General features: G+C 33.1%; 1 protein-coding gene across 1 annotated transcript in view; it reads right to left on the bottom strand.

Moving 5' to 3' along the window:
- Window positions 1–26,158, bottom strand: part of RAB3GAP2 (RAB3 GTPase activating non-catalytic protein subunit 2) — a 126,654-nt gene that overhangs the window by 2,426 nt on the left and 98,070 nt on the right. Inside the window, exons 25-32 of the mRNA XM_051998255.1 lie at window positions 20,343–20,507; window positions 20,132–20,238; window positions 18,700–18,766; window positions 17,243–17,313; window positions 11,722–11,757; window positions 10,719–10,793; window positions 10,218–10,436; window positions 6,598–6,687 (exon numbers count right to left, since the gene is read on the bottom strand). Coding sequence (XP_051854215.1) covers window positions 6,598–6,687; window positions 10,218–10,436; window positions 10,719–10,793; window positions 11,722–11,757; window positions 17,243–17,313; window positions 18,700–18,766; window positions 20,132–20,238; window positions 20,343–20,507 — 830 coding nt within the window. The remainder of the gene's footprint in view (window positions 1–6,597; window positions 6,688–10,217; window positions 10,437–10,718; window positions 10,794–11,721; window positions 11,758–17,242; window positions 17,314–18,699; window positions 18,767–20,131; window positions 20,239–20,342; window positions 20,508–26,158) is intronic.

The following is a 26,158-nucleotide window of genomic DNA, read 5'->3' as shown; positions in this document are numbered from 1 at the left end:
CAAAATGATTACTTTGTAGATAATGTAACGGTTTACTTAGATAACCCCAAAAACAATCAGCAAAATTAATTAAAACAATAACTTCAGCAAACCTGAAGGATATAAAATGAATCCATATAAATCTCACTCTATCTGTACATTACTAAGAGTCCCAAGAGGAAGAGATAATGAAATTCCATTTAAAATAGCTACTGAAAATGTAAGTGCTTTGGACTTTACTAAGATATATATTATAGCTACACAAATATGACTACAAAACACTTTTGTATGATAATCAAGACAGACTTAGATAATTAGAGAAATATTAAATGTTTTATGGATAAACCAAGCTAATATAGTAAAAATGACAGTATTAAGGGGTAAGGAAGGGGAAATGAGCATTGATGTAGCACCTCCTACAGGCTGGTCCTGTGCTAAGTGCTTTTACAAATATCACAGTTGAACCTCATGATCACTCTACAAGGTAGATCCTGTTGTTTGTCTCATTTTCTAGCTGAGGAAACTGAGGCAAAGTGATTTGTCCAGAGTCACAAAATGTCTGAGACCAGATATGAACTCAAGTCTTCCTAACTTGGGTCTTCCAGGCACAAGCTTTCTATGCATTGCACCATGGGCTGTACTTCCTAAATTAGTTTATTTCTTCAGTGTCATACCAAACTACAAAAGGAAAACTTCATAGGGCTAGAAAAAAGAACATTTAACTAGAAAAACTAAAAGTAAAGAATCTCAAAAAAAAAAAAAAAAACTGGAAAGGAAGGAAAATACTTAAGTACAATAAAAGTAAGTACAAAACTATTTAGTATTGATTAAAAAATTAGAAAGGCTACATGGCATGGCTTAAAGAGAGAGACAGACACTGGGAATGGAGTGTTGTCAGGAATACCACTGAGTTTATATGTCCAGAGAAGAGAGGTCTCAGCTTCATTAATTCAGACCTGCTAAATCTAGCAATAATCTACTGCTAGATGGCAACTTGTAGAACTTGGACTAACACATTGAGACAATCAGATTACCCTGGATAAATCAACTTTTGGAAGCACTGAAAGCTTATAGGGCTCCAGTTTGAATGGTCCATCCTTGAGATGATGGGGATTTTTGTAAAAAATAAAACAATAAAAAATTGTTTGAAGAGGATCTAAGATTCAATACCTCAAGAAAAAAGCAACAAAACTGGTTCAGATCTTCTCTTTAGAAATGCACAGAACCTGGCCTTAACATCAAATCCAAAATCAGAAAGTAGGGAAAATAAGTAAACACTAATAATAATAATAACAGCAATAATAAATATGGCGACAAAGATGCTCAGTATACAAATCCAGAAGAGAATGACTCCAAAATATCTACAGGCAAAACTTCAAATAATAATTAAAAAAACCCAACTTAGACAAATTTAACTATAATTCTTGGAAGAGAGAAAGCAAAAGTTTAAAAGTGGTTTTTATTAATGAAATGAGAAAGCTAGAGAAAAAAATTAGAAAAGAATTGGGAGAGGTAAATAAAAGCAGGGTTTCAACTGAACTTTCCTAAATTCTGCTCCAAACAACTTTAAATAATGCCTTAATACAAATTCTGGAGTGGCATAACCCACAAAACAGTTTTTCCAGTATAAAATAACATAGAAGCTGTCAGGAAATGTTCATCTATTGAGGTAAAAGTGGCGTGCAGTATAGCATAGGCTGCCCCTGGTAAATTAACAGTAGGCCTTGGGGACAATGAACTAGCTGCTTCCAGAGCTCTCTGCCCACAGGTGATAAGAGGGTCAACCAAATGGTTAGAAGGAAATTTCCAGGATAAATTCAACTTTGTTGGCAATGAGTACAGGATTCTGGTGTATTGCACATAAGCAGTTCTAGGTGACACTGTCAGGGCAAGAAGGAGCACGAATACATTAAAGTGTGCAGCCACAGGGGAGTGGAAACCCTGGTCATAGTTCCACGGCAGGAAAAAATCCTTAGGGTCACTCACAAACCATAGTATAGACCAGGAGAACAGTGACTACATCTCTCTTTAGACTACATGACCTCAGAAAAATTGAAAACTTAAGACACCCCCAGAACTAGCTCTGAGAACTGCAGCAAGAAGTCTGAAGCTTGGGAAAATGCCTTCTCTATCTCAGGAACAGAATCCCTTTTAACAGAGAAGTCCTAAAAGTCAAGAAACAGGAGGGAAAAAATGAGCAAACCACAAAAAGAACCGGAACATAGAAAGTTACTTTAGTGACAGGAAAGATTAAATCAGATCTTCAAAGGAAGACAACAAAGTCAAAACTGATACATTCAAAACCTCAAATAACAATGTGAATTGGACTCAGATTCCATCCTGTTCTCATCCCCAATTTCTGGAGGATCCCAAAAAGAATTAAAGAAAAATAAAAAATGAAAGATAAAGGAAAAAGTGGAAAAAGAAATGACTGTGATACAAAAATAATTTTAAAAAGAGCCAATAACTTGATTAAAGGAAATACAAAAAAAAATTAAAGAAAATTAACATCTCAAAAAACAGAAGAGGCCAAATTGTAAAAGAAACTTTATAAAAATCCACTGAAGAGAGCTCCTTAAAAAGCAGAATTAGACAAATGGGGAAAGAGATATAAAAATACGCTGAAAAAATAATTCATTAAAAATCAGAATTGGGCAAATGGAAACCAAATATTCTGAGATATCAAGAAACAATAAAACAAAATAAAAAGAAATCAAAGAAATGTGAACTATTTCACTGAAAAAACAACTGACATGGAAAACATCTAGAAGAGGAGACTACCAGATAGTCATGATTAGAAAAAGAGCCATCATCATCTTTCAAGAAATTATAAAGAAAAATTACTCTGATATCCTTGTGGTTGTTGTTTGTCTTTCATTCTTGAAGAGAGCCATGACACCAGAGAGGTTATGCCATGATCTGCAATTGACCTGGATTTAAGTAAGGGAAAGCTGTGCAAAGTCACCAATCTCACTTTCAGTGACCAGATATAGTTCAGGAGAACTGGAGATGGCCCTAGATGACTCTGATATCCAAGAACTAGAGGGCAAAATAAAAATTGTAAGAATCCACTAAATGTTGGAGGGGATGTGGGAAAACGGGGATACATTGTTGGTGGAATTGTGAACACATCCAGCCATTCTGGAGAGCAATTTGGAACTATGCTCAAAAAGTTATCAAACTGTGCATACCCTTTGATCCAGCAGTGTTTCTACTGGGCTTATACCCCAAAGAGATACTAAAGAAAGGAAAGAGACCTGTATGTGCCAAAATGTTTGCGGCAGCCCTGTTTGTAGTGGCCAGAAGCTGGAAAATGAATGGATGCCCATTAATTGGAGAATGGCTGGGTAAATTGTGGTATATAAACGTTATAGAATATTATTGTTCTGTAAGAAATGACCAGCAGGAGGAATACAGAGAGGACTGGTGAGACTTACATGAACTGATGCTAAGTGAAACGAGCAGAACCAGGAGATCATTATATACCTCAACAACGATACTATATGAGGATGTATTCTGATGGAAGTGGATCTCTTCAATAAAGAGAGCTTTAATTGATCAAAGATGGACAGAAGCAGCTACACCCAAAGAAAGAACACTGGGAAATAAATATAAACTGCTTGCATTTTTGTTTTTCTTCCTGGGTTATTTCTACCTTCTGAATTCAATTCTCCCTGTGCAACAAGAAAACTGTTCAGTTCTGCACACATATATTGTATCTAGGATATACTGTAACCTATTCAACATGTAAAGGACTGCTTGCCATCTAGGGGAGGGGGTGGAGGGAGGGAGGGGAAAAATCGGAACAGAAGTGAATGCAAGGGATAATGCTGTAAAAAAAAATTACCCTGGCATGGGTTCTATCAGTAAAAAGTTATTTAAAAAAAAAAAAAAGAATCCACTAATTACCTCCTGAAAGAGATCCCATAATGAAAAAATTCAGTAATATTATATCCAAATTCCAGAGTTGCCAGGTCAAGAAGAAAAATATTTAGAGTCAAAAAGGGCCACAATATAGAAGATGCAAGATTTACTAGCTTCCACATTAAAGGGAGAAGAGAGCTTAAAATATGATATTCCAGAGGGTAAAGGAGCTAGGATTATAAGCAAGAATTACTTACCCAGCAAAATTTAATATATTATATTAAAATATTTAATGAAACAGAACTACTTTTCTAATGCAAGCTTTTACTACTGACATTCAGCACAATGTAGTATAAAGAAAGTCAAAGTAAGAGAATCTGGGTTTAAATCCTGGCTCTCCCACTTGCTATTTGTTTGACCTTGGACAAGTTACTTCAATTTAGCGAAACAGTCTATGGTTTCCTTATCTATAAAATAAGATAATTAGACCAAATGATCTCTTTGGTTCATTCTATTTGTAACAATATGATCCTATTTATAGACATCATTTGTTTCCCTCTTTTTTTCTTTTTCTTTTTTTAGTTATCTGCCATGTTAGTATGATTCCTAGTCATTATTTTTATCACTGGGAATATCTTTTTGCCAATATGGGCTTCTAAAACAAATGAGCAATTTGGGATTGCTGAAAGTACTGAAAAAGTACCCCAATGCAATTTGACTAAGCTCTCTCTCCTCCTCAATTCTGAGTCCAGATCACTGTTCATACATCTTTGACAAACATCTTGTCTTCCTTTAACAATCAAATGATGAGAACACACTATTCATATTCACTACCTCAATATTCTCACCCACTATTCATGTCTCAATTTCTTGCAATCATACTTCCACTGCCACTATTTAACTGAAACTATTTTCATATACTAAGATAAGCAATGAAATCTTTATTACTAAATTTTCTTATCCTTTTTGACTTCCTTTCAGTATACACTGCTGACCATGCCTCTTTCCAGATGTTTATAAGAAATATAAATTATTATTATTAGGCTGTGAGCTCTTTGAGAGCATGAGTTATTTTTTACCTTTATTTATAATGCTAGCACTTAGCACAGAGTTTGTATATAGGTATTAGTAAATATATAATAACTTTTTTTTAAAACCCAACACAAGATGTGACCAGACTATCCTGAATGTATCACTCTAAGGAGGAACTCTTTCTTTTAAATTTTGTTTAGTTAGAATTTAATATCATAATTATTTAAAAGTTACTTTGACTCTGTGATTATTATAACTTTTTGTCCTCCCTCCTATTCAAAGTACATAATAATTTGTTAAAAGCAAGTATTGGAGATTCTTCTGCAGGTGGATTATAGTTGATCCTTGTCAGTCTGCTTTGTAGTATCATTAGCATCATCTTGCTGTTTATACATGAGTATACCAGAGGGTTCTATCTTGGATTTTTTATCTTCTCTCCTTATACGTCCTTGGTGACTTGATTTATCATCTCTACCTAAACAGATCTCATTTGATTCCTGATTTCAGTCATGTACCTCCATGAGATAATGGGTACCTTTAATAATTAATAAGAAAAGGAGTTGGAAATTGAGTGGCTATATATCAACTGAAGGTTGGCTGAATAAGTTATGGTATATGAATGTAATGGAATATTGTTCTATAAGAAATGACGAGCAGGCTGATTTCAAAAAAGCCTGGAAAGACTTACATGAACTGATGCTGAGTGAAGTGAGTACAAACAGAACATTGTACACAGTAACAGCAAGATTATGTGATGATCAACTATGATACATGCAATTCTTTTCAGCAATGCAGTAATTCAAGACAATTTTAACAAACCTGGGATAGAAAATTTCAGCCATATCCAGAGAGAAAACTATGGAGAATGAATGTGGATTGAAGCATAGTATTGCGCACCCTTCCCTCCTCCCCTTTTTTTGCTTTTTTTCTTCATTGTGGTTTTTTCCCCCCTTTTGGTACGATTTCTCTTGCATACCATGACAAAGACAGAAATGTGTTTAAAAGGATTGTGCATATATAACCTATATTACATTTCTGACTATTTTGAGAAGGGGAGTGGTAAGGGAGGGAGAAAAAAATTTGGAATACAAAATCTTACAAAAATGAATATTGAAAACTATCTTTACATGTATTTGGAAAAATAAAATACTATTGGGAGCTGGTTGTTTAAAAAGAAGATTTTATGTAAACAAAATGACAGAAAAATGTAAAAAAAAAATTCAAAACCAATAAAATATATAAATTGAAAAAATATAATAGATTGAAAAAAAAAACAACCCCCCAAAAACAATTAATAGAAGAGATTGGAAGAAGAGAAGGCTTGGAGGAAAGAAACGAATTCGATTTTGGACATTTTGAGCTTAAAAAGTCTATCCAAAAGGCTGTTGGAGATTCAAGACTGGAGGTCAGAGGAGAGACGAGATAAATAGAATAGAAATGCAAATCTTCTGAATTGCAATAATTGAAAAATTATTTCAATTCACTGGTCATGAAAGACTGAACACTCAATTAACATTTGGGTATTTGTAAATTGTCATCACTTATCATTATTTATTTTTCATTTATTTATTATTATGTTCATATTTATTACCAATTTTTATTTATTATTATTCACTCACCCCTACCCATTCATTATTTATTTAGTTCTTAATTTTATTTATTTAATTTTTTAAATTTATCTTATTTATTATTAAACTAGAAAAAAGAACAGCTAAAACTTACCTGTTGTCGGAGAGATATAAAATTTGGATCCATCTCACCACTGGGTAGTAACTGAATTGAAGTCAGGTCTTTAAAAAATGCATTTTTGCCCTAAAAAAAAGAAACACAATTATGTGATCACTTTTTAGGGGAATTACTGAAGCTTTCCCTAATTCTGTAAAGTTCAAAGCTTTTTAATTTAACCTTCTCTTGATCTTAATTTCAGGAGAAATTTGGTTTATTTAATTTTTATCATAAGAATGTGGTAAAGTTATCATAAAAATCCAAAACCAAAAGTTCTCAAATATATATGAAACAGCTAGATAGCACAGTGGATAGAGTAACCAGCCTTAGACTCAAGAGGACCTGAATTTAAATATGACCTCAGACACTTAACATTTCCTAATTGTATAACACTGGGCAAGTCACTTAATCCCAAATGCCTCAAAAAAAACCCAAACCAAAACAAAAAAAAAACCTCAAGTAAATAGTTAACCTTATGAGCATTTTTAATATTTGGATACTGACATAAAATTTAGAGAGAGTTGATCTAAATTTCACAAGAGAGCCCTAAAAACAAACTAGTGAAAATTAAACTCAGAGAGGAATAAATTTTCCTTAAAAATTTCTTGTAATATTGTATCAAGATCCTTTTTTTGATCATAGCTTTCAGGTAGTCCTAAAATTCTCCTATCGCCTCTCCTTGATCTATGCTCCAGACACCTGTTTTTCTGATAAGGTGTTTCACATTCTTTTATTTTTTCATTCATTCTTAGTCTTAACACTGCCATTAGTTTATCCTTACCCAATATTTTCAAGGGAATTTATTTTCTTCCTTAAGGTTTTGGTTTTTTATTTTCAGTTCTTTGATTGATTTTTTTATTTTCTGCTGAGATGATTGGGGTTAAGTGACTTGCCCAGGATCACATAGCTAGAAAGTATTAAGTAGTCTGAGGCCAAATTTGAACTCAGAGCCTCCTGACTTCAGGGCTGGTGCTTTATACACTGCGCCATCTAGCTGCCTTTTGTTGATTTATTTTCTTTCTTTCTTTCTTTCTTTTTTTTTTTTTTGCTGAGGCAATTGGGGTTAAGTGACTTGCCCAGGGTCACACAGCTAGACAGTGTCTGAGAGCAGATTTGAACTCAGGTCCTCCTGACTTCAGGGCTGGTGCTCTATCCACTGCGCCATCTAGCTGCCCCTGTTGATTTATTTTCATAATTTTCTCAGATTGCTCTGATTTTTTCCTCTAATTTCCGCCTCCCCCCTAAATCGAGGACTGATTTTAAAATCTTTTAGAAGAACTTCCAAAAACTCTTTTTGGGCTTGAGGCCATTTGATGTTTCTTATTGAAAAGTGACTTTTTCTAGCTCAATATCTTCCTCTGAATATGAATCCAGATCATCTCTATCTCCATAATATCTTTCTTTCTCCTTTTGCTTACTTTTATTTTATTTTATTTATGGCAGCTATTATAATCAAATTCTAGTCCTGAAGTTTGGAGAATGATGCCCCAGGCCTCAGGTCCTTCTTCTTGTTATTTTCTGAGCTCTGTCTGAACCCAATCTTAGATACTCCTCTCTACCCTAAATCATGACCAGTCCCCCACACTCTCCTGTAACTACTCTCTGTGCTCTAATGCTGCAAACTTCAACAGTCCTCTCTGCCGTGGAACTGCCTCTCTGCTACCACACTCACTAGGCATGCTGCTAACTTTAACTTCTGCCTACAACCACAAATAGTCAGCAGAGTTGTGGTTAGCATTTCTAAAAATAGATAATTCTTTAATCTTCTACTCAGCCATCAAACCCCCACTATTGTCAGCTTTAAAGGCTGAGGCTGCCTCCCAATCCAGCTGTCTCAAGGGCTCGTTTGCTGACGTAGGCCAAACTTTCACCCCTGGAGGTCCAGTCCTTCCTGGGATATTCTCAAGTTGTCTTAGAAGGAAACTCCAATTTCTATTTATTTCTGCTGTTCTATATTTCCTCTGAGGAAAAAATTCATCTTACTCTACCTCAAATATGCTAGAGTTACAATTAAAATCATATAGGATTTAGGGGCAGCGAGGTGATGCAGTAAATAGAGCACCAACCCTGAAGTTAGGAGGACCTGAGTTGAAATCTGGTCTGTGTGACCCTGGGCAAGTCACTTAACCCCCGACTGCCCCAGCAAAACAAACAAACAATTAAATAAATAAATGGATGAATGGCTAAAAAATAAATAAATAAACGGGATTTATCATCAGCTACAATAAAAAATTCTCAGGTCCTGGAATAAATATATTAACAATCAAAAGAACTGTGGTCAAAAACATTACATCCAGCAAAACTAACCACAATTCTGAATTTGGGGGAGAGAGAACATTCAACAAAAATGCAGATTTTCAAGACTTTGTATCAATAGAACCTGAACTCAACAGAAAATTTAACATGTAAGAGCCAAGAGCCAACATCAAAGATTAATTTCAAAGGACTCAACAATGATAAATTGTTTATATTTCTTAATGTAAAAATGTATATCATTTATATTTAAGACTGATATCAGTAAATGGTTAGCTCAAAAGAAAGAGTGAGGAAGAACTGCATATGATCTGATTCTAAGTGCTAAATTCTATGCTATATGAATGATGTGTGGAGGAAAAATAGACACAGAGGCATTAGAGGAGAGGGGAGGGCTGGTAGTTCTGAAAATCTATTCACAAGAATAGGTTAAATAGGGAATGAAACACATATATATACTATGAAAATAATATGTTCATATTATGAACAGCACCCTTTAAAATCTATAAATAGATAAAGAGGGAGTGAATGGAATAAGGTGGAGTATAGAAAGGCATATAGATTTATGACATTGGGTCAAAGTGTATAGATTAATATAAAAGGGATAAAAAGGAAAGGAAAAGGTAGGAGAAGAATATAAGGGAAGGATACATAGATGGGGAGAGATTAACAGCTAGGCAAATCAAGGAATTTTACTAAAATAGAAGAGTTAACAAAGAAGAAATAAGAGTTATATACAAACACTATAACAAGGATTACGAATAGAATTCATTAGGAAAAAAATAAGTAGGGCTAGTAATCACTCATCTCAGATAAAGTCAAACTTATTCAATCAAGACAGAAATCTATATTATATGTCAGCCATAGAAATACTGTTTTAGATGCTTGTCTTCATAGGTTAAATGTGTATGTATATGTGTCTGTATGCCTGTATGTAAGTGTATGTATGTGTGTATATAGATATATGTGTGGGAGTATGTCTGTGTGTGTGTCTGTGTGTATGCGATACACTTGTATTTTAATTGTAGCCTACTTGAAGGAAGTGATGGGGGGGGGGTTAGGGAAAGAGGGAAAAAGGAAAAAAGAATAAAGTAAAAAGCACAGCACAGAATAAAAGAATAACTTACAAGGAAACAAAGAAAAGATGGACAGCCATGAATATATAATCTCTTCTATTATTATATATGTTTTCTTGAAATGGAAATCTATTGTTACATATTTTGAATCTGCCCTGATGTTCTGCTAAAAACATGACAATGATTTGGCATGTTGTTTCATTTTCATTTTCTGTCTTTCTATTTTGTTTTTTCTTATTTTGTATTTAGTTTTAAGTAAACTTAAAAAAAAAAAATTATACTATTTACCTTACTGTCAAAGAGGGAAAGAGGTTTCACAGACTTCAGTGAAAACCTCATGATTCCATATAAGACAGAGCACAGCACAGAATGGTGTTCAACAAGTGGATAGTGGATATGTTTCTGTTCAAGAGCCAATTCCACTATTGATATCGGTCCTTCAACAGATACCCAGGCATCTTCAGTATCTAAGACAGGCACTTGCATTTCATCACTGCTAACATCAGCCTAGGAAGATTTTGAAAACAGAAAGGATTATACTAGTAATTTACTGAAAGTAACTCATCAAATTTAAATTCTCATACTGCATTATCCTTAAAAGAGAAAAGCATAATGATAATTTTTTCCCAGTCAAAAAAAAACAACCATAAGACTCTTTGAATATTATAGTAATAGTCAATCTCTAAGTGAAATAGATTTTTCTCCTAGTTGCTTATACTTAAAGTTGAGATTATGATTCTCCAATATTCTAACATAATTATTGTATTTTAAATGATATGTATATTTTACCTCCATTAAAGTCTGAAGAAGATCCAAGCAAGAGTCAAGAAAAGACGTCATTGCTGTGTCACTCATACCCACATCCTAATTAAAAAAGAAAAACATACAAATTAAATTCTACAAAACTTCTGTCATTTAAAAAAGATCTTTAAATTGATTTTTTCCATTGAATAAACAAGCTGGAATTGTGAGGTTAGAAGGCATTAACAAATTTCAAGTCCTCTTATTAGGACTGAAATATTTGTAGAGTTGTGCTAAGAAGCTTGTATTCAGTTTTTAGTATTAATGATAACATATATATAAATGTGAACATATTTCAATATTTTATGTATATTTCATATATATTATATATACAATGAATATTTTATTAGAACTGTGATTTCATTAGGATGGTGAGCTCCCAGGGAGAAACTATATATAATGATGGATACAAACAAAAAGTAAACTAGATTCATATGAATGTAAGAAAAAAATGACCTGAGCTCAAAAATGTTCTCAAACACTTAACACTTCCTAGCTGTGTGACCTTGGGCATCACTTAATCCTAAATGCCTCAGCAAAAAAAAAAAAAAAAAAAAAAAAAAAAGGAATGATAGCAATGACTGGAGAATCAATGTATAAAATTATAACTATCCTAATTTATAAAACCAACTGAATAAGTGCCTACTTGAAGGCATTTTTCAATGAAAAGGAATCAAAAGTTGTATACTATAATGCCACTTTGTAATTCTCATTCACAGTTCAAAGTTTTGGGGTTTTTTTAAAGGGCTTTCTGAAAACCTATTCTGAGTAATGTTACCTGATCATTTTGAAATATAAATTTTAAAAGATAAAAATTCATCACTAGCTTTATTATACTACTCGTTTCCAACCTTTTTATTATCTGTTATAGCACAAAAATTAAAAGAAGTCTAGTTCATTTAACACAATTAAGTAGCTTTAATATAAAATGCAAGGTTTAAAAACTACCTTCACTTCAATGTATTTAGTATAGCGGAAAAGATTCACCTACCCTTCTACATAATCTATCCTTTGGAGACTTTCCAACCTAAAGAAAAGAAAAAATGTTATAATACTTAGTGATTCAAGAAAATCTCAAGATTTGCAGGGTCAATCTATCACCCTTCTAATTTAGGCTTTGAAGTATCCAGGTATGTAAATATAAAATACATACACGTGTTTATGTGTGTTATAGTTTACACATCTCCTATGACACATTAAAACAATTGATTCTAGGCAAGTCACTTAGCGCTCAGTGCCTCAGGACCATTTCTAAGAATATAAAGTTGTTTCACTGGCAGTTCACTATACACTTATTAACTGTAGTTCTTGTTTATACATACATATATATGCATATATATATGTGTGTATATATATATATATCCATAAAGACATAATTATGCACATATGAACATATCTTGTGTGTTTTATGTCTATACTATTAAAAGTATATAAATGCTAAATGTGTGACTGGTTTTATATATATGCATGTGCATTAGATATATATAAATGTGAACACATTTTAATATTCATGTATATTTCATATATATAATACACCCCCCCCCACACACACACACATATAAATAAAATGAGCATTTTTCATAAATGAAGAGATCCAAATGTCAATGTGGAGGACGCATTTCATGAATTTAAATAATCCTACTTTTTTTTTTTAAAAAAAAGCAATACTTTATTTCCTTTTTAGGAATTAAGTTTATTCTATCTGACCTGAATCCCTCAAAATTTGGTTTGTTCAAATGTTCTGTGGTCAAGGTTCACAGGATAAAATAATAAATGACTATAGTAATCTAGTGTTTGACAAACCCAAAGTCCCCAGCTTTTGGAATAAGAATTCGCTATTTGCTAAAAACTGCTGGGAAAATTGGAAACTAGTAGGGCAGAAACTAGGCATTGATCTACACATAACACCATACACTAAGATAAGGTTGAAATGGGTTCATGATCTAGACATAAAGAATAGAGATTACTTCAGTGATGATTTCTTGTTGGGTTTGTGGGTCAGTGGGCTCTCACAATTCTTCTGGAGTTTCTCAAGGGGACTCGGTCACTGAGGCAGTGCTGGAGTCTTTCAAAACCTGGTAGCTATCAACACCTTGATCTCTATGGGGGTGATGAAAGAGGAGGTTTTGCACATCTCAGTAGAACTCAGATCATTCCCCATGCCTGCCTTGGCCTTCACATCAGCATTTTTTTTTCTTGGGTACTGCTTTAGCTGCAACTCAGAGTTTTCATAAATTGTTTCAACATTATATTTTTCTTTTAGAGAATTATTGTTTCAATGATTTGTTTTTTGAAATATTTGCTTAGGATTTAAGTATACAGTTTTTATTTGAGTCTGTATCTTTTTGTTTTGTGGTCTCTGAACCAATTACTATATTACTGCATTAAAATCTATAAAGACTGCATTAAGTATTTTCTGCTTTTTTATGTTTGTTTATAAAATTTCTGTGCCCTAATACATAGTTAATTTTTGTAAAAGTTCCATGTGGTATCCAAAAATACATATATTCTTTTGTTGTCCCATTTATAAAATGTCGTAAGTCTTTTAACTCTTTCTCCAGGAATTTGTTCAGTTCCATAGTTTCCATCTTTGATCTTTCTGATAAAACTGAGAGAGGGATATTAAAGTCTCTTGTCACTTTTGTGCCTATTTCTTGTTGATTCCAGATAATGTTTCCTTTATGAATTTGGCTACTAAGGCATTTGGAGTATATAACATGTGGTCCATTGAGCAGAATATAGTTTCCTTGCTCAGCCTTCTTTTATTTTATGGATGTTTGTTTCTGTTTTGTCAGATAGCACGATGCCAACTCCTTTTTTGGATTAAATTGATTCACAATAACATTTTCCTACCCTTTCCCCTCCCCACCTTTTAAAAAATATACATTGTGGCCAAGTGATGTCCACAACCCCTCAAGTTCATCTACTCCCTATTATCTCTATCTACCTATACCCTTATCCCAGTGTGCAAAAATTATTGGTCCTTCTATTGTCACTCAGTTGCGATTGTTGTTTTTGACTGCTGCATTTTTTCACTCTTCTTGAATTTCTATTGTTTCTCATTATTTTGAGAAAGAAATAATCTCTTCTATCTGGTTTTCTTTCAAAAAAAAGTTCCAAAAATTTCTTTATTATTGAACATCTATCTTTTTTCATGTATGGTTAATCTCAAGATTTGCAGGGTGGGTCTATCAGGACTACATTCTGAGCTCCATCGTTCTTTGGAACATATTTATTTTATTTCCTCCTACATTTTCTGGTAGGTATAAAATCGTCTTTCAAATTTCCTTTCCTTTACATTTGAGAGTTCTTCTCCTGACCACTTGCAGAACTTGTGTCTGAATTGAATTGTTAAATTTAACTATTACGTATCTTAGAGTTTGCAACCTTGGGCTTTTTTCTTGGAGGTGATTTATGAATTTTTTATATTGTTACTTCTCTTTGTTCAAAAATTCTAGGTAATTATTATTTCCTCCATTATGGTATTAAGGGTTTTATTCTGATTCCCGATTCCAAGGTACATCTTGTCTTCAAGGTTGGGTATATTTTGCTAGTATAGTAAGCATATTTTGTTTTTTTGTTTTTCTTTTTATAGATTGTCTTTTATTTTTGCATATTTGCATTCCCAATCTGTTGTTTTTTTTTCATTTCTTTTGTGAAGTTTACTATTGCAGATTCCAGTTTTTTTTTTTATTCTGCCCATTATTTTTGCTATGCAAGCTATATATTCAGCTCTCCTGCTTTTCATTTCTCTTTTGAACTACAATGGACTAGGTGTTCCATGTCTTCCTCACCATCCCACAATCATTTTCCTTTATTTTGCAGTATTAATTCGCCAATGCCTATACTTGCTTACCAGATATGTAGATCATGCTTCCTTATGCTATTAATGTTTTTCCATGCTGCTTTAATCTACTCTGAGTTCTTCTTTCTGAGATTTAGGGCAATTTCAGTCTTTTTCCCACTTATTTACTTTTGGTGTTCTCTCTGCTGATGGTTTCCTTGGGGATTGGATCTCAAAGCATCTCAGCCTTTTCCCATTCTGGGAAATTCACAGTTCACCAGTGTAGGTCTCTGCCCAAGTAACTTCTGAGCAGTCAAGAATAGCCCCAGCTAGAAACTATGCTCTTTCCCTCAGGCTTCTGTGAACCCCACCCCTCCTTCCTATTCTATCCTGTTGTCCTATTCCACTTCCTCTGTTTCTCAGTTCTCTCACCTGGCATCCACAGTACAGAGAGCAACCATGCTGATGCCACAAGGTTTTCCATTGCAACACCAGCAACTCAGCGATTTGCAATGTTAGTGCTACCCTAGTAATGGCAATTAAGATCTTTGTAGCACTGGGACCATAAGTCAGTTGTTTGTTGTACCCTACCTAAGCTTTTGCAGCTTAAAGTTGGGGGTCTCCATTATTCTGGAAAGAGAAAGGATTTGATTATGGGAATTTGTTTTGTTGTAAGACTGTGTTGGATCTTTGTGACATCTTACTGCTGGTGTCATGGGAAGTGAAAGAAGGAGCCTGAGTGAGATCAGGATGATCAATGAATTTTTTGGATTTAACCATTAAATTATGGATGTCCTAGACCACAAAGAAATGAAAGTGCTTTTACCTTTGGCATATAGTTTCTATTCTGAAGACATCAGAGAAAATGTTTAGGCCTCCATATCATTGCTCACATGACCCAGAAATCCCTATTTACGCTTATTATTAACCACCACTTATAAGCATATGGCTGCTAAATCCTTATTTTTGTCTAGTACTCTAAACTATTCCAATATCCTTGGCTTTTTCCAACTGACTATCTCCTTAGCACTCAAAGGTAATTTGCTCAAATTTATTATCTTTCCTTATAAATTTAATCTACCTTTGAATTAACTCCCTATATTCTATTGTAGCTCCCTTTACTTTCATGTTCATAACTACAGAGTTATCTTTGCCCTCTCCTCCCTGATAAAACCAGTTTCTAGATTGAATACTGAACTCAGAATCAGAAAGACCTCAGTTAAATTCTATTTTTTCCATTTACCAGATCAGTTACTACCATTAACTTGAGAATTGGTTTCCTCATTTATAAAATGGTAGGATAGAGAGTGGGGTTGGTCTCAGTGGCCATTAAGCTCCCTCATAAGCTTGAGATCTAGAATTCTCATTCCAACAACAATCAGACTTGCTGAAAACATCCCCCTAATAATTCTTATCCTCTGCTCTATCAATGGTGCTATCACTGTAGGTTAGAGACTTATTAACACCTGCTTAGACTAATAAATCCTTTCAGGTCTTCCAGTCTCTGCTTTCTTCTACTCTCCCTTCAGCCCAACCATCTTACTGCTGCCAGAATTATTTTCTTTTTGAGAAGATCTGCTCATTTCACTCCTCTAATCAAAACTCTTCAGTGCCTCCCTATTGTCTTCTAAAAAAAAAGTCCAAAGTCCTTTAGAACTAAGAGTCTACACAACCTGGCAATACCTAAATGCAAAATGGAATAAAAGTTAGATCACTGAACTCAAAAAGACTCAGGTCTTAAGTCTTACTCTAAACACTTAGAAGCTGGGCAAGTTACAACTTCTCTCAACCACAGTTTCTTCATCTATAAAATAAGTAATAGTATCCATCTCCCACAGGGTTATGAAATGTGTGTGTGTATATAATTTTATGAATTTATTATTATTCACCTCATAAAATTTATACTCCCAACTATGCCAGAAAATTTGACCAGTATAACATACCTTGAATCCTAACTTCTCTCTTACTCTGCTCAGGCTATTCACTATTTCCTTTCATCTTGGAAATTTTTGAATATCTAATCATTTCTTTAAAGCCTAGTACAAATGCCATCACCCCCTCCTAGGATGGGAATTCTTAACCTTTTTTTGTGTTATAGATACTTTTGAAAGTGTGATGAAATATAAGGACCTTTTCTCAGAATAATGTTTTTAAGCATATAAAATAAAATACACAGAATTATAGAATTATACAGAAACACAATTATCAAGATTTTCTTTAAAAAAAAAATTCAGATTCCCTGCCAAGATAATAAAGATCTTTACCCTCATATTTCACTTTGATATAAAGCTATAATGTAATTATGTAACATTTTGCACAAGCATCATCTTGTATTTTATTGCCCTACAAGACTATGAGCTTCACAAGGGCAGGAACCATGTTTTACCTAAACTTTGAATCTTCTCTAGAAATATTTGTTGAATGTGTATTATATTTTGGTGTTGCATAATTAATATAAAAGGCAGATAATATAGTGTCCACAGTTCTAAAGTTGGAATAAAGTCCAGAATTCAAATTCTACCACTGACAATTGTAGTGTGACTACAATTTATATGCCTCAGGCAATTCCATGAGACTTATACACTAAGTCATAGGTAAGTTATGATCTACAATAATAACAAGCATTTCTACACCAAGAATTCCTTACATTGACAAAATTACAGTTTCTTTAAATACATATGTGATTATAAAAAGAACAAAAAAAAATGTGATATGAAAACTAGTTTACCTTATCCATCAAGTATGTGGCAGAAGAAAACCTTTTAACTATGAATGTATTCCACATCATTAGGGCAATGCCTAAAAATTAAGGACAGTAATAGTGAAAAGAGTTGACAAGACATCTATATAGCGCTACCATTTTTGAAGAGCTAGAAACTTCTTAGAGCTTAGAAATATTATGAGTAAGCATAGATATCCCTGCCTCCAGGAAGCTTACATTTCTTATTTGGGAGATATATGTATAAATACACATTAAAAAACAAAACAAAACATTCCTGTGATTTCATTTTTAAAGAGAATTCCTGATAAGAAACCTCACTCTACACATGCAAACCAAGGTTTATTCTGCAATTTAGAGTGTTACTGAGCTATTTGGGGGAAGCAGAGAGGTTATAATTTACTGAGGGTTATACAGTATACATAAGACTAGAGCATGTCTCCAAATTTTTCTGATAATGTAGTGCATGTCAAGAATTTGAGCACATAATTCTGATATATGTATACTTATTTATTTATAATTTTATACATATATTACTGAACTAATAATTGAGTGCATTATATCACATATAATAGAAATTTTTATATTTTCATTTTTTTAAAAAAGAAATATTACGGATGATTTAATAATTTTAATATTGGTTCATTTGCTTATATAAGTTAATGAAACCTCTTATCTTCAGAGTAAATCAAACATTACTGTATTAAAGCACAGCAGAGGATGGGAATTCTACAGTCACTAGTGTATGAGCACAATTATGTACATTTTTTGTCTCCCACATCCGTTAAGTCCTTTGATGAGAAGGCAAGTCAAATCAAATTAGGTACTATTTTGCTTATGTCTTTAAATCCCTAGTAGTACAACTAAGTGCTATTAAGGAATTAATTATATTTTTAATGATAAAGTAAATCTACTTCTCTAATGAAAACCTCTTAATAATGAGAGCTGTTCTTATGATATCTTGATTTTCCCTGTAAAAATCAATTATCATTACATGTCAAGCAGCATACAAAATCTATACTCAAGATATGATGTGGAGGTATCAGTTTTTGAGTTTTAAAATCCGATTTTTGAGATGTGAACTATATATACAATTCTAGGTTCTGCTGAAAAATATAGAAAATAAGGCAAGAATCTGGGGGGAGAGACCAAAGTCTTTCCAGAATCTACAAAAAGAGTTTATATACAATGGAGACATTCTATATTACCTATTTCAGGAATAGGAAGTATCCAGTGAACATAAGAGAGAAATAACCCCTTTGAGTATATCTGTCACAGTAGCTAGACTTTCATCCTACTTTAGTTTTAGTAACAGAGATAAATTCAGAATTTGTAAAGATGACAGCAGCAAGAACAGTATCTTGGAATTACAATTTGAAGTAATATTAACTATGTATAAGCACACATAATTTGAAACATTTTTGCTTCTTTACTTAACAAGAACTCACCAAAAAATGGCCACTTACCATGTTGTACATGAGCATTAAGAACACTCTTCAAGTGTTCTATAGACCTAATGAAAAACCGTGCTTCCTTACGAATGGAAAAATAATGATAAAAGAATAATTTAATGTAAGTTTCACATGCAAATAGAGATAAAAACATGCTTCAATAACTAAAGTTAAATTAAAATCTTATAAATCAGAATAATGTAAAATGTTAATTTTTTACAAGGTTATTTCAATGGTCTCTTCTCAAGTTATTTACTCATAAATTTTCTTAGACAAATCACTAAATAGTTGGTAAATCTAATGATTTTCTCTCCTCTGGTGAGACAATAGCGTCTAGATGCAAAATCTACTTTGATGGTATTCCTACACTGCTAAAGTTCTGTCTATCTTCTCATGAATTATTATGTACTGATAACTAAAAATACTTGATTAAAAATAGATTTTCACTTTCTAAGAGAACAAACCAGAGGATCTAGATTTAAAGCCACTTAACTATAAACAAACCACTATTTTTTTCAGCAAAAAACATTCAAATGAATAGTAAGACGGCATGATCAAATTATCCAACAATATCAATTATTTAATTTTGGAAGTGTAGACATAATCTAAATATAATTAAACCTTTGCCTAAAATATACCTACATTAGAGTATGTTGAAAAGCAACTTTAGGTGTCTGCTTTTGAGGGGTCAATACATGAGTGTATGTGAAGATGAGAGATACGTACATAATTCACAAGGAGAAACAACTATAATCTGAATTATAAATAAATCTCTCTATTTAGCTATAAATATCTCAATAAGTAATGTCACTTACTAAAAACTGTATGAATGAATTTGTAAGATTTTTTTTCTCTAACAACTAACTAAAATCAAGGTATTGCTCTAACAAGATTTTTGATTTGGAAAGAAGCATACATAATTTGGAGAAAAGGACTACAACATCCAAATATCAAGTCTATTTGGGGTGTTACATTTGGTAATATGAAAAGAACCGACAACTTAGAAAAGAGTATGAAATACCACAGTTGGAGAGGAAACATGAGGACACAGATGGAAAACTTTAAATTTTATCTAGAGTTTGCCTAATATACTTTACACAAACACTCTGACTTTCTCTATAACAAGATTCTAAGAATACAGCAAGATCATTTTATTAATTTTATAAACATTAATTATAAAACAAAAATTGGACATGATTCAATAATGATACTTTTATTCTGACTAATAATACATTAACCACTTCATTCTTAGTTATGAGATTTTAATTTCACAAAAGGTGAAAAAGAAATAAAAGTAATTGAGGTTTATACTTCTTATTACAGTACAAAAATGATGTGAAAAATCCACGGTGTATATTAGAAGCTACTTATTAATAAAGTTTCACATTTGTAAGAGTATTATTATAAAGAAAAATGCCTAATATTTAAGAGTGAAAGAGAACCTTACCTCTGGATCTTTATTCCACTGAACAACATATTCCCAACAGCAATGAGCATGTAATACATCTAAGTCAAGACTACAGGGAAATTGTTGATAGGCTAAATTCAGCAATTCTGAAAATCAGAAATTGGGACATATTTTTCATTTTCTCATGTAATGAAAATCAGCAATATCATTCTATTCTAAGATTTCTGCTTTTATGTATTAGTTAACTTACCTAGGATGGGTTGTAAATCCTCGGGCTCCTTTAGAAAACCTTTACTAATACCTTCTTTAGGTTCCTCTGAATTTTCTAGAATTCTTTCTTGATGAGCCAATTTTAATATATGGGGACTCAAGTCTTGTTTAAATATCCATTTTGCTACGCTGTCTGCAATTCCCCCTAAAGTTTGGGAGGAGAGGAAGAGGGGAAAGGACAAAAAAAATTAAATTTTAAACAATGGCATATCAGTATTAACAAGATGTCCTGTGATAATTCTGTATAAGGAAGAAAACAAGCTTATGAACCAAGTTTTCTAGCTCTATTTTTGGCTTTATTCTTAAACATGTCAAGTTGACAAACCCCTTCCATGTGCCAGACACTGTACTAACAATGTCTCAATCTTTGTTTTGGATTCTCCTCTGAATGTGGATCACAATATAGCATTTTCACTTCTTTTGTTGATGTTTGCTTGAATTTAATTTTCTTTCTCATTTTTCCCCCCTTTTTGATCTGTTTTTTCTTGTACAGCAAGGTAATTGTATGCTTATATTAGATTTACACACACACACACACAAATTACCATGCTTAACATAAAAATAAATAAATAAAACATGAGCTAAAAATAGCTATAACTTAACCTTTTAAAAAAATCTTTATTTTATTTTATTTTATTTTTTTTAAATTCTTTCTTTATGTGTGGGTAATTTTACAGCATTGACAATTACCAAACCTTTTGTTCCAATTTTTCCCCTTCTTCCCCTCATCCTCTCCCCCTGATGGCACTGACCAATACATGTTAAATATGTTAAAGTATATTAAATATAATATATGCATACATGTCCTAACAGTTATTTTGCTGTATAAAAAGAATTGGAATTTGAAATAGTATACTATTAGCCTATGAAGGAAATCAAAAATGTAGGTGAACAAAAATATAGGGATTGAGAATTCTATGTAATGGTTCATAGTATCTCCCAAAGTTCTTTCGCTGGGTGTCGCTGGTTCAATTCATTACTGCTCTATTGGAGCTGATTTGGTTCATCTCATTGTTGAAGGTGACCACGTCCATCAGAACTGATATTACTTAACCTTTTGAGGACAAGTGGGATAATATTGTTTAAATGTATCACTAACATTAGGAGTTCTCAGAATTTTGTCACCATGCTCCCCTATTAATAGTCCTCCTAATTTTTCCTATCCTCTAGGGAGTAGGGACTTTCTTTTCTTTTTTTGCTTCTATCCCCAGTACTTAGCATAGTACCTGTACAGAATACCATAGTATAGAGACATACTAAGCACTTATCAAATTCTTGTTGTGATTTGCAAAATAGAATATTATGAAAATATTTTAAAATTTTTATTTAATGTGAATAAATATGCATTAACTTATTTATATGTCTAAAAATTTTAAAAAACATATAGGGCAAATGAAGTCATTTCCTTTTATTTTCTTACAACAACCCAATAATTCAATTCAGATGATTGATTAAGTGCAAAATAAAAATATTTCTGCTCTTAAGACATACAAGATGATCTTTAAAAGATGAAATCTATATAGTGGTTTTTGCTTAAAAGAACAACATTCTAAGATCATGATAATATTATATTTTAGCCACACATATGACAGTAAATGAAAAGTGTGAGTATGACAGGTGAAATGACTCGAGGAAACAAAGGCTGGAGCTTCCATGTATATAAATTTATTAGGAAGTGGATGCCAAATGTTTAATGAATTAATACTAATCCTCTTCCTCATATTGGGGCTGCACCCTAAGCACAGAGGGAGACACATTTTTATACATTAAAAGCAATAAATCAAATAAGACCAATTAATTAAAAGGAAACAATATATCATTAGGGAATTTGGTTTCTAACTGGAGAAAAGTTTAAGGACTTTTCAAGTTGGAAAAGGGCATGTAAACAGGTACAATTTCCTGAATTCTGAAAAAGAGGTGCCTCACTCCCTTTCTTCCCCCCCACCCTCTCAGAACATGTTTCAAAGAAACATGAAAACAATAACTGATCAGAATATGGTCAATTTTCAGACAAGTTATGTGAGTTGTTTGAGAGGCACAACTGTAAGAAAATTCCTTTAATCAGTCTTTGAATTTGAGTAGGTTTCTGGTCAGGATAACCTAAGATCCCTAGTTAAAGTTTGATAAACAGCAAGTATCAGCTTCCCAGACATACAAGGATAAGTTCAAACAATGCAATAAGGTTTTCTCAGAATTTCCACAACTTAATAAAGTATTCTCCCAAGGCAGAAATTGGACTAGATTCATAACTGAACAGAAATGGAAATGAGCTAGGTCCAGATCAGAGTCACAAGATGGGGTCAGTTGTGGTTCACGCTATATCCACCACAATTTACTACTCCGATCCTCTCAATTCCCACAAGAGCAAGTTAGTTTACAATTTAAAACTGGGGGAAAATACTAACATGGAGAATTAATGGAATTTACTACCAGAATTCAATAAACTTAAGAACATAAATTACTTGGGAAACTACCTATTTGATAAGAGATGCTTAAAAAATATGGAAAGAAGTTTGACATAAATTAAATTTAGATCAACATCTTATATTATATAATGTAACAAGCTCAAAATGACTGAGGCCTCAATATTTAAAAAGTCAGACCATAAAACAATTAGAGAAGAACAGCATCAGGTGCCTTTCACAGATGCAGTTGGGGAGGAAGCTCATTGCCAAACAGGAGAGATGAGCAATCACAAATGACTTTTTTGGGTACTAGACCCGTGACTTCATTTCTGTAAGGACTTCCAGTGAGGAACCTGTTTTTACCAATGTTGACTGTCACTTGCTGTGCAGTGAGTTTTGGAAAGTTGGTTAAAGAAGCATTAATGGACTTGGGACCTACTCAGGGTCACACAGTGAATGTGGGTGTCACAAACAAACAAAATTAATGCAAGTAAGAGAGGAAAGGAAGTAACAGAATGGTTAAAATATCTGCATCAAACATCTCTTATAAAGATCTGATAACCTCTTTGTGTGTGTGTGTGTATATGTGTGTTCACATGCAAGCATATGCTACAAATATAAAATACCAAGAACCAACCCACCAAAATGGATAAATGCTCAAAAGATATGAATAAACAGTCATAAAAGGATGAATAGCAAATTCATTAGCACATGAAAAACAGCTCCAAATCACTTAACAAAATGAAAAATGCAAATACTTGGGTTTCACTTGGCATTTAGAAAACTGAGTTTCTTTCTGGTCCTTCTATAAGCTATTCTTCTCTAAGGTTAACTTTTCTCTCTTGTATATGAATCTTAAATATTACCTATTTACTTCCATGTTATCTCTCTCATCAGCAGGAAAGTTCCTTGAAGGCAGGGTTGTTTTTCTTTTTCTTTCTTTCCTTAGCAAATGACTAGGACTGAGTGAGTACTTTATAAATGCTTGATGATTAACTTGTTCCATCAATATCAGAGGAGACAGGCATACCAATACTCTGCTGGTAGAACTGTGAAATAGTCTAATAATTTTGGAAAGCATTTTAGGATTATGTTAAGAAAGTGAAAAAAAAAACCACTCTCTGACCTAGAGAATCCACTTCTAGGGATATGTTCCCAAGGGGGTTAAAGACAGAAAAAGAGTCCCATAAAACCAAACTTCAATAGTAGTACTATTTATGGCACTAAAGAACAGGGAGAAAAATAGATTTTATCAGAGAAGATTCTGGGAAGATTCCAAGCTCTCCAGATCTCCCCACAAAATAGCACCTCAAGATGAACTTAGAATAGTTGGGGTAGAGCAGTGGTCCTCCTGGGACAACAAAAAAAGATACCAAAATGGAAGTTTGGCCCATGTGAAAAATAAATGCCTCCAAGTTAGTTTCACTGAAACAAGCGAATGGCCAATTCTGGTCCTAGAAGGGTTGGGAGATAGGCTCTGGCCCAGTCACAGGAATTTTCTTTTCTAGACACTATGGGGAGTTGGGAATTACAGTAGGAGAAGACTGAGGGAAGCTCTGCTGCACTGCCAAGACTCAGCCTTGAGCAAAGAGCCAGCACTGGCCCAGCAAGGACAGAAGCAGTGGGGCAGGGATGCTTCTTGCTATGGGCACTGACAAGACAGTAGAGTTCTTGGTTTCAGTTCCGGGGCAGAGGGGGGAGCTGAAAGAGGATCTGAAGCCAGAAACAGTTTCTCTTTGCCCCAGGATTACAGGTGATTACACTAACAAATTGCTAAAAAAAAAAAAAAAAAAAAAAAAAGAGCAGGCAAAGGGGATAAGATCTATGGATTGGGAACTGAAAAGATTGGAATTTGTCTTCAGAAGAGTACACTGAAGCAAAAAAAAAAAAAAAAAAAAGCCTCTCCTACCCCAAAAGGTAATGTCAAATGGTTATCTGCCCCAAAAGAATTCATAAAAGAACTCAAAAAATACTTTGAAATCAAATGAAAGAAATGGAGGAAAAAATTGTTTAAAAAAAAAATAGAACAATTCAAGAAAAAAAGAGGACTATGAAAAAAATTCAACCAACTATAAGAGGAGATCCAGAATCTTAAAAAGGATAATAACTCCTTTAAAACTAGAACTGAGCAAGAGAAAGCCAACGGTTGTAAGAGACCAAGAAGTAATAAAACAAAATAGAAAAAATGAAAAAAATAGAAGAGAATGTAAGACATCACATAAAAAAAAAAAAGAACTGATCTGGAAAACAGATCAAAAAGACAAAATATAAGAATAATTGGACTACCTGAAAGTTATCCTCAAAAAAAGCATCTTGATATAATAATACAAGAAATAAAGAAAATTGTTCTGAAGTGTTAACAAGAGGGGTAAGTAGAAATAGAAAAAAATCCAGATTTATCTTAGATTTATTTTAGATTTATCACCTGAAGGAAAACTTACAGGAAAATCATAGCCAAATTCTAAAGCCACAGGTCAAGGACAAAATATTACTATCAACAAGAAAAACAACAATTCTAATGTAGAAGAATCACAATTAGAAATAAACAAAATCGTGGCTACATTAAAAGCCTGCAAGGCTTGAAATGCTATAAAATGAAGAGCAAATGAACTAGGGCACTGGCCAAAATATCATACTTAGCAAGTTAAGCATAATCCTGAATGAAAAACAAATGGACAGTCTACAAATTGTCAGACTTTCAGAATTTTGTTCCAAAAATCCCTAAATTTGATTGAAAATTTGACATAAAATCCAAGAGAAATAAATCTAAGGTAAACAAAGATAATTACAAAGGACTTAATAAGGGTAAACTTTATGTTTTATACATGGGAAAGTAAATGTTTTAACTGTGTTATTAGTAATTGAGTGGTTTGAAAGAAAGACTGAAGTATAACTGAATAAGATGTGATTCTAAAAAGCAAAGCTGTGAAGGAAAATATAAAAAAGAATAATTATACAAATGAAGTGCAAAAAAGAATAGATACAGAAGAATGAGATAGGGAAGGAGAGTTGGTAGTTCTGGAACCCTACTCTTGTTAGGAATAGATTAAAGAAGGAACAAAACAACATGCGCACACGCACACACAGCCCCTCTAGAAGGGCATAAAAGTCTTCTAAATTCAAAAAGAAATGAGGTAAGAGGATAGGGAGGAAAAAAAGAACAAGGAAGGGATTTTTAGGAGAAATTCTACTCACATCAAATCTGGGGTAGAGAACAACATATACATCAGAATTTATAAAGGAATAAAAGAGTGAGAGAATAGGATAAGGAAGATGATTGGTTTAGAAGGGAGTATAGAGATGGGATAAGGTATATGGATTAATGAAAATGGGACAAAAAGAGAAGGAAAAGGTAGGAGGAAAAAATAAAAAAGGGATCCTTGGAAGTATA

This window comes from Antechinus flavipes, chromosome 4 (assembly GCF_016432865.1).
Source record: "Antechinus flavipes isolate AdamAnt ecotype Samford, QLD, Australia chromosome 4, AdamAnt_v2, whole genome shotgun sequence".
Lineage (NCBI taxonomy): Eukaryota > Metazoa > Chordata > Mammalia > Dasyuromorphia > Dasyuridae > Antechinus > Antechinus flavipes.
The sequence above is the reverse complement of the archived record's forward strand: the minus strand, read 5'-3'. Positions and strand labels throughout refer to the sequence as shown.